The sequence below is a fragment of the Dipteris shenzhenensis genome, chromosome 5, assembly GCF_047967505.1.
Source record: "Dipteris shenzhenensis isolate YYH24624 ecotype China chromosome 5, Dip_SZ_1.0, whole genome shotgun sequence".
In the NCBI taxonomy this organism is placed as follows: domain Eukaryota; kingdom Viridiplantae; phylum Streptophyta; class Polypodiopsida; order Gleicheniales; family Dipteridaceae; genus Dipteris; species Dipteris shenzhenensis.
In genome coordinates this window covers 53,268,865-53,278,626 of record NC_141600.1, presented here as the reverse complement: position 1 = coordinate 53,278,626, position 9,762 = coordinate 53,268,865, and the positions used below count along the sequence as shown (strand labels likewise).

General features: G+C 44.2%; 1 protein-coding gene across 1 annotated transcript in view; it reads left to right on the top strand.

Moving 5' to 3' along the window:
• Positions 1–390: 390 nt before the first annotated feature.
• Positions 391–9,762, top strand: part of CLPR4 (CLP protease R subunit 4) — a 32,908-nt gene continuing 23,536 nt past the window's right edge. The window contains exons 1-3 of the mRNA XM_087374785.1: positions 391–755; positions 1,118–1,321; positions 1,416–1,471. Coding sequence (XP_087230911.1) covers positions 465–755; positions 1,118–1,321; positions 1,416–1,471 — 551 coding nt within the window. The 5' untranslated portion in view covers positions 391–464. The remainder of the gene's footprint in view (positions 756–1,117; positions 1,322–1,415; positions 1,472–9,762) is intronic.

Genomic DNA, 9,762 nt, shown 5'->3' with positions numbered 1-9,762 from the left:
CATTTTATACCAAGGAACCTTCATTACACTCTTGCATATGGGATTTCTCCCCAATAATTTGTCCACGTGTCAACCATGCGTCAAGTGCCTCATTAACTTAGCACCCACGACTTGGAGAAGCGTGAGCTCGTAATCAGTGGGGCCATGATGGCAGTAGAGGCCAACTTTGTTCTGGGATAAGTCTTAGTTTAATTAGCGTAGGCTAGGGCAGGTAGCGCTCGGAAAGGCCCTTTTGTTTTTGTTTGGGATTGATCCCCCCTAATAGATCCAGCATTTAATTTTTAAAAAAAAAAGGAAGCTAGCACCCACGAGGGGGTTTGGACGACACATTGGCCTTTATTTCCAACAAAGTGTGACATAAATTAGCAACCTGATGACCCCAGGCGGTATAAACCCAGCTTGAGAACATTGGTTAACCTCAATTGAACGCCTGGTTTTGATTCACAGAAGATCACTTGGCCGAAATGGCCTTTTCTTCTGCTTGCGATTCTCTCAGCTCGGGATTGCTCTCCCCTACATCTACACACATGAGCTGTAGTAAGTCTCTCTCTTTTTCTCCTGCTTCTCAGGCCTTTAAATGCTGTTCCCCAAGCAGCTCTGGAAGAAAAGGCCCACATCTTCGTAGCGATTTTGTTAGTTCCTTTGTTGGTGGAAGCGCACATGGATCACTCTCTGGATTGAGCTTACGTACTGCACGGAAAAGTATCGATCAAACCGTATTCAGCGGTGGTGCACGCAAAGGAGTCGTGATGATGGTGAGTTCGAAATTTGAGATTTGTTGCCATGGTTCTTTTTTGCATTTCGCATGATCACGTAGTAGTTTCTCTAGGGCTTGAAAGCTGTCCAAGGGTGACTGGTATTTAGATGAAAAGAGCGTCTCAGTACAGTCCCCTAGAATATCCCCATCTGATGTTGTAGGTAGTCACGGCCCTAGTCACGGCCATGCCCTTTTCTCTAATTTGATGGAATATGCGCGCCTTCATCAACTGAAAATGGCGTCAGCTCAGCCTGTTTGTTCAGCCTGCTGGTTCATCTATTGTTGAATTTGGTCATCAACACTTGTCCATTATGCTGGTCATCTTAGTCTTGTCAGGTCATCAATCTTATTCTCTTTCAGGTTATTCCATTTCAAAGAGGAGATGCACACCAGCAGCCACCACCTGATCTGCCTTCTTATTTGTTCAAGAATCGCATTGTTTTTTTGGGAATGTCTTTAGTCCCAGCCGTCACAGAATTGATAATGGCAGAGCTTCTCTACCTTCAGTACGAAGATCCTGAAAAACCAATCTACATGTACATCAATTCCACTGGCACCACTAAGGTATAGCTGGTTCAATGTATTGAATAGCTTTTATAATGACGCTGAAACTTGTGAATCTTTGGTTATCAATGACTGAAGGCTTATACATTTACAGGATGGGGAGAAACTAGGATATGAGACTGAAGCTTTTGCAATATATGATACGATGAGGTAGTCCCTCTCTTTAGATTGCTTACTTGTGCCTACAGGAATACGGTTCAGCTTTCTCAGTTTGCTTTGGGGCAAGAAGGGGCCAAAGATTTAACAGGAAATTTATTTTTGAAATCTCTAATTGATCACTTGTGGAAATAATGGGGTTGTAGAAGGCAAAGATTATTTTAAATGTTCGTAGCAATTTTGTATTTCTAACGTCATTTTATGTGTGGTATATGCATTGTATTCTTTCTATACAACGAGCCTTCCTCCCAATGATTATTATATGTTACTTGCCATTTTTTTGTATTGTACACATCTTTACACTGATAATCTTGTAGGTACATATTTCCACCCGCATGGGTGTATGTGTTTAGATATTGTGAAGTTTGTGAGTGCAGAGACGACACACAATGTCAAAACAAACCCTAGGCATTGCAAAACCACCCGTGGTATAAAATCGCAGCAACTAGAAGCCCTGGTAAGATGATCGCAATCAAGTCTGGCAGCCATGGGTCAGGTCGCAGCAGATCTTGGGCCTCCTTGATCAGTTTGCAACAAGGCCCTGGCCAGTTGGAACGATTCACAGCAAGTTCTGGAGCACGGGAATGCTGGAAACCCTAATCGCAGCAGCTTGACAACCCTCTGGAACTAGAATATAAATTGCAACAAGTTCTCTCTCTCTGGACAGCACACACGTGCAAATGGGAGAGGAATCTCATGTTGAAATCATAGTGGGAGGGCATGAATAGAAAGAATGATTTGCATCAAGAGAAGGCGACTGGGAGAAATAGAAGAAGACGATACACAGCACTAGGGCCGAGAAATAAGGGCTGGACCCCCCTCCCACCTGTGAAGGTTGTACAAGTGGCTCTGTGAAGAGCATGAAGCTTAGTACTACTCTTGAATGAATCTAGAAGCTCTGAGGCCCTTCTTTTATAGACTTGGCCTAGCTAAAAGCAAGACCTTTTTTTCTAAAGCTAAACTAAGCTTTTTTTCTTTTGTTCGTTTTGGGGCAGCTTTTGTGTCGTTTTTAGAACCTTGTGGGGCCTTCTTTAATGGCACCATCTTTCCTGGTCCTTTTTGCCTTGTAGGACCCGCTTTTTGCCACTTGCTCCATCATTTTTGAGCCTTTTAGCACTTTTCCAAGTCCTATACAAATACCAAACTTTAACCCGCTAAAGGTTAGTGAAATGCATGTATTTCCAGTTTTTGGACTAATCCTAGTCCCTTGTGGGCATCCCCATAGTTCTCTTTTACCAATGCAAAGCAAAAGTAAACATAACCAAACTTGTTATAGTTAACCAGAGTTAACATTTTTTGACTGGAGCCAATATTATTTCTTGATACAACCACAAAAATTGTGGATATTCTGAGAAGAAGTCCTCATCTATCCATCTGGCATCAAGTACCGAATAGTTCTTAAACTTGACAAGGTATCTGCGGGTAACCTTGCCTCTGGATCCTTTATTTTTTGCATGATATACAAGCTGTTCTGGTTAAAGGATTTCCTCCATCTCTTCCACCTCTGGTGGCTCTTTTTGAACTGGTTCAGTGGGCTCTGGTCCTTGGTACTTCTTGAGAAGACTCACGTGAAAAGCATTGTTTATCTTGTAAGTCTTGGGTAACTCAAGGCGTGAACCTTAAGCGTGATGATGCCCGTGCATTTGGGAGTGGCCAGAGCAGGAGCTATGCAACAAAAGATGTCAAGGATAAGCTCACTGCGCACAAGTTCAAGGGTGACATGCGCACTCCAAATGAGTTGGAAGAATGGCTCACCCCAAGAAGGATGAGGACCGCATCAGTTTTGCAGGGATGCACTTGCAGGATTATGCTCACACTTGGTGGCGGTACATGAGGGACTCGCCTCAAAGGCTGACCACGTGGGAACAATTCAAAAAACTGATGGCCTCTACATTTGTATCCCCGCTGATACTAGAGCAGTACTTGGCTGAATTCTATAACCTATCTCAGCAGATGAGCACGGTCCAGGAGTATCTGCACAATTTCTGGAGACTTTCCTTTTTTGTGCATGACACTTCCGAGAGGGGAAAGCTGCTGTGTTTCATTTAGGGTTTGGTTTGGCCTTCGATGTGATGGCTCACAACCCACAAACCATTGAGCAAGCAGCCCAGCTTTCGGAGGTTTTCGAGCCCAAATATGCCTATAGGTAGATGAGTGCTACAAACAGTCCACATGGGACTGCATTTGGTGGTGAAAAGAAACCCAAGATGTTTGATTGGCATGACAGGAAAGCTGCAGCAGCATCGTTTCCAAGGTTTCCCACAATATCGGGCAGCAAATTGCCGTATACCAAGCCCTATATGTTACGCTCTAGCCGAGATAGCATGACCTCGGAAGAATCAGTCGACATTTCCCTTAAGGATCTACGTTTGTAATATATTTGTTTGCGTTTCATGTAAATGATCGGGAGGGAATTAATGTCAAGGTCCTAGGTGAGGGCTGATAGCACCAGACTAAGTGGATCTAGGGCCAAGGGCCTAATGCAAGCAATGTGCCTAGGGGCAAAGGAAATTAAAGTATCCCATGAGAGGGGTGAAAGGATGCATTAGGAAAGTCCCTATGATGATGACATGTGGCATCTAGATCCATCTAGGGAGATGGGGCTTGTTGGAGTTAGTGAGAGAAGGAGAATGGACCTTCACGTGATTTCGATTTCGATTTCTCTGAGAGTTCTCACGCTCTAGCAAGGATTTGGCTGGGAGGATATTCTGTGGTGCTACTCCCGTGATCTGCTGTAGTCGTCTCATTTGGTATCAGAGCCGAAGGTGAAAGTGAGTCTGCCTGGGTGATATCTGAAGCTACTGCGCATGCTGGGCCTGACCTGATTGAGTTACGACGAATTGAAGTCGCAGCAATCTCTCGTGAGGATATTTTCACTCAGCTACAGGAGTGCAGGATTAGTTCCTGATAGCTTCAGCGCCTGTTGTGGATGGGCGACGCGCAGGCAAAGAATACGGAGGATCTGGGAAGTGTGATAATAACCCGTGAGCGTGGTGTTGTCGTTAGAGATGTGGCTACGTATTGGACGCTCTGTTCTTCCGTTGGCTAATTCACAAGTGTGAATTAGAAAAAGATCGTTACGCGCGCTGACGAGCCTGAAGGTTGGGTGGGCTGATGAGCAGTAATGGACTGGATCACGCATAAGAGCGAAGGCCAAAGGCGTATTGGGCGTTGGTGAAGCTGTCGTTTTGAGGTCTCGTTGCAAGGATGTGAGCGCAGAGAGCTACAGACAAGCAAACATCTGTGCTTACTGTTCCAAGCGGTATATCTGCGCTACGTGAAGACTCCAGGGGTAGATTTTGCGAGTGTTGATATCCGGCGTCGTGATCTGGCACAGTATCAAATCGGGTGGCAGGAGCGAACAACCAGGGAGCTTTCTTTGGCTTTCGTCAATTTTGTGTTTTTTTTCCCGACCTTAGTCTTTGTTGATGCTCCGCTTGCATGAAGAGGTTCTCGTGAATATTTAGTCTGCATGAAGGGTCGATGCCATAGCAGGGTACATAGCAGACTTGGGATTTTTTTGACTTCTTCAAATTCCTGTGGGCAATCTGGGAGATTATGCTTGTGCATATGCCTTTGTGATAAAGTCAGTTTGTTTGCAGGAATTTCCCTAGTATAGGGAAAGGCGGTATTTGGATATATGCCTGTGTCAATTACCTAGTCAGTATAGTTGTCAGATTGCAGGTATTCCCTAGTATAGGCAATTGTGTCGGTTTGTAAATACAGTGTTCTAGCGGTGTTTATTTATTAAAAAAAAAAAAAAAAGCAAAACACCCATTGACCTGAATGGAAGCAGAAGAAGGAGCTTCCAGGATGGACCCTGTAGAGTCAGGAGTCCGGCCGACCCAGCAGGTGTCGCGCCCAGTAGTTCACACCTTATCTAGCAAGATTGCATTACTTGAGGATGCCTTGCAGCAGTTATTAGCGCAACAGTTACAGGCAAATGCAGGGCAGTGTGAACTTAGAAGAGTGATACACAGTATGTCTGCCAGACCTTCTCGAGATGAGAAAGGAAAGGCTCCAATGGAACCGGAGTCTAGTGTCCACACGGTCGAGCCTAGGAAGGCTAAAGTACCTAATATTGCCAATTATAGGCCGGAAAAGTATTCTGGTCGGATGAATGATTGTAGTTCTGATGTCATTGAGACCTGGTTACACAAATGGGACGAGGCGTTCACCATTTGTGAAATCAAAAATGATATCAAGAAAATCCGCGAGGCCACACACATGTTTAGTGAGGCAGTGGATAGGTGGTGGATTAAGAAACAGAAAGATGGTATAGCATCCACTACCTGGGAGGGGTTTAAAAGAGAATTTAGAAAACACTTCTTACCTCCTGACGAAGCATCCCGAGCTTGGGATCAGTATAGAAACCTTCGTCAGAGAAATTTGTCAATGGTAGAATACACTGATAAGTTTCGAGAGAGCGTAATGAAGGTTGATGAACCCCTACCTCACTCAATCCAAGTGAAATATTTCATATTTGGATTGAATGATTGGATTAAAATGGAAGTTCGGGCTAAGTATGCGAACACGTTGGATGATGCAATAGCCATAGCCCTGAACTATGAAGATGCCAAGGGCAGCAGGCCAAGTGGGTTTGCGCAGGTCGGAACCCAGTATGGGTACCAGAAGAAATCTGGGTTTAAGAAGAAGTGGATTAGTAAAGGGAGTGGTTCTCAGCCGAGTGATCAAGCCAAGCAGGCGAAACCAACTGAAACTCCTAAATCAAGTACCACCATTGGAGTGAAGAGGAAAGTAACACCAATGGCAGCCCGGGCTTGGTCAAAGTCTCCCTTAGACCTAGAGCAAAGAGAAAAAGCGAGGAGAGAAGGCTTGTGTTTTGGTTGCCTTCAGTCTCATCAGTGGCAGGATTGTCCACGAAATAAGGATGGTGGGATGGTTGAGATGGTAGTCTCAGAATGCGATGTGGAAATGGAGAGAAGTCCCAGAGCGGAACAGATGCAGATTCAGCTAGCGGGATCTTCTCAGAGGTCAGTACCTTGTTTGTTATGTGTGTCTGTTGCTAAGCTAGTAACGAGTGCACCTGATAACATCCTATCTAGGCGCGCAGCAACGGGGTATACAGCCTTTAATGATACGGAGTTAATTAAGATGAAAGGGCAAGTGACCAATCATGATGTCATTGTGTTGTTTGACTCGGCATCAACGCACAATGTGATTAACTCCAAGCTCGTGAAGAGGCTGAAGTTAAAGACTAGCCCACTGACTATGCGTATACAGTCAGGATGGCAGATGGAAGTTCAACTGAAGTATGGCACCAAAGGGTTACCCAATTGGAGCTTCGTATTCAGGACTATGCTGAGAAGCTTGATTTTGAAATGACTAAGCTTGCTCATGCAGATATAGCCTTGGGTATGGCGTGGCATTCTAGGAAGAATCCAGCCATTGATTGGAAAAAGCACGTATAACAATTCAAGATGAATGATGTGCTTTATGTCTTACGAGGTGAAAAAGATATACCTCAGGGACCGTTGGTTTCCGTGATGGAAATCCGAAAAGCTCAAGAAGAGTTTTTATTCCTTTGTACGGTATCGGTAGAGCCGGTTGATGATTCTTCGGCTAGCACTGATGTTGTTCAAAGTGGTGAGATGGCCAAGTTGGCTAATCTAATAGCAGAGGAGTTCTCTGAATGTTTTAGGGATGAGTTACCTTATGGGTTACCTCCAAAGCGGAACGTTCGCATAAGATCGAACTAATCCCGGGGGAACCTCTCTATCGAATGAGTTTTACCAAAGAAGCGGAGGTGCGAAGACAACTGGAAGAATACCTCAAGTTGGGGCAGATTCAACCAAGTTTTTCACCTTTTGCTTCCCCAGTGATATTAAAGAGAAAGAAAGATGATACGTTTCGCCTCTGTATAGATTACAGAGCATTGAATAATATCATTGCTAAGCACATGTATCCGATGGCTTGGATTGATGATTTGCTAGATGCATTACATGGAGCCGTGATTTTCAGCAAGATAGATCTTAAGTGTGGCTACCATCAGATCCGGATTAGAGCCGAGGATGTGCATAAAACCGCTTTCAGAAGCAGGTTTGGTCATTATGAGTTTTTGGTAATGCCCTTCGGACTTACCACTGCTCCAGCTACATTCGTCATGCTTATGAACGATTTACTATGTCCGTATATCGGAAAGTTTGTAGTACATTTTATTGACGGTATTCTAGTGTTCAGTAAAAGTATTACTGAGCATCGAGAACACTTAAGAATAGTGTTCAGTACTTTGAGGAAAGCCAGTCTTTATGTAAATAAAAAGAAAACTATACTGTGTATGGTTAGGCTTGAATATTTAGGATTCATAATTACTCCAGAGGGGGTAGAAATGGATCCAAAGAAAGTGGCTGCGATACTAACTTGGCCAATCCCTCAGAGTCTGACCGCTTTGCGATTATTCTTGGGATTTGTCCAATTTTATCGAAGGCATATTAAAGGATATTCCGAAATAGTATCGCCATTGACTGATCTGACCTCAGATAAAGTACCTTTTATATGGGGACGGAATCAACAAGAAAGTTTAAACACCATAAAACAAGCTGTGGTTACAGGACCGGTGTTAAAAATAGTTGATTTCCAGAAACCGTTGTTCCGAAGAGGGAAGGATAATAAGGTTGCTGATGCGTTGTCTCGCATTATGCACAATATGAGTTTTACGGTATTAGAGAGTGCTCTAATGACCGAGATTAGAGAAACTCAAAAGGTGGACGAGTTTGTCCAGAGCTTATGGCCTTAAGCTCACGTGTTTAGACCCGGGGAAGAAAAGGATGACCTGGCATCCAGAAAAGGCCAAACCTATGCAAGATATACCATAAGGGATGGTATGATGAAAAGAAATGGCAAGGTTGTAGTACCTAGTCAGAATGATCTCAGGCAGAGAGTCATTCGACAGTGCCATGATAGCCCATGTGCGGGACACCAAGGAGTCGAGAAGACATATGATCTCGTGAAGCGAGATTTCTTTTGGCCAAGGATGAAAAAGCATATTCATGAATATGTGACACGGTGTTTTTCGTGTCAGGTAAGCAAGGCCGGGCGGGTGAAGCCACCCGGACTTTTACAGCCCTTGGAGATACCACTAAGTAAGTGGGAGAGCATTTCCATGGACTTTATTGTGGGGCTGCCTACGACACAAGGTGGATATGATTCTATCCTTGTGGTGGTTGATCGTCTAACCAAGATGGCTCACTTCATTCCGACTAGAGAGTCTGTTAGTGCCCCGCAAGTGGCGGATTTGTTTATTAGACATACATTTCGTCTGCATGGATTGCCTAGATCCATAGCGTCAGACAGAGATGTTAGATTTATTGGTCATTTTTGGACAGCGGTATTTGAGACACTAAGGACTGAGTTGGGAATGAGTAGTGGGGATCATCCTGAAACGGATGGTCAGACGGAGAGTCTCAACCAAATTTTAGAGGATATGCTGAGGGCATATGTGTCATTGAGGCAACATACGTGGGACAAGTGGTTGCCATTGTTAGAGTTTGCCTACAATGATAGAAAACATTCCTCTACGGAGTTTAGTCCGTTTGAATTGAATTATGGCTATAGACCAGCAAATCCAACTACAGTTGGAATACCTCAGAGAGTGCCTAGTGCCGCGAACTTTGTGGTTCAGATGCGAGAGATGCTAGCACTTGCGAGAGCTAATATCCGCCAGGCTATGGATAGAACCAAGGCGTATGCAGATGAAAACCGGTCTATAAGAGAATTTAAGGAAGGAGAAAAAGTTTTTCTCAGAGTTCCTTCGCACTCGAAGTCGTTAACTTCAGGAGAGAGTGCTAAGTTATCACCTCGATATTGTGGGCCGTGGTTAATTCTAAAGAGAATAGGCAAGGTAGCCTATAAATTAGAATTGCCACAGGGTTGCAAGGTGCACCCAGTGTTTCATGTTTCTCGTTTAAAGAAATTTTTGCATACTGGTGACTCACTAATCGAAGGTGTGGTTTTGTTTCAGGAGAGAGGATAATGCAAGGCGCAAACCAACAAGAATCTTGGACCGAGGAACAATGCAAGTGCGCAATCGGAAGATACCCACGGTGTTGGTTGCATGGCATGGTCTGTCTCTATCAGAAGCTACTTGGGAATCCGTATACCAGTTGCGGAGAGTGTTCCCAGACTCTATCATCGAGGACGCTGATGTCTAAAGAGGGAAGGAATGTTACGCTCTAGCCGAGGTAGCATGACCTTGGAAGAATTAGTTGACATTTCCCTTAAGGATCTACGTTTGTAATATATTTGTTTGCGCTTCATGTAAATAA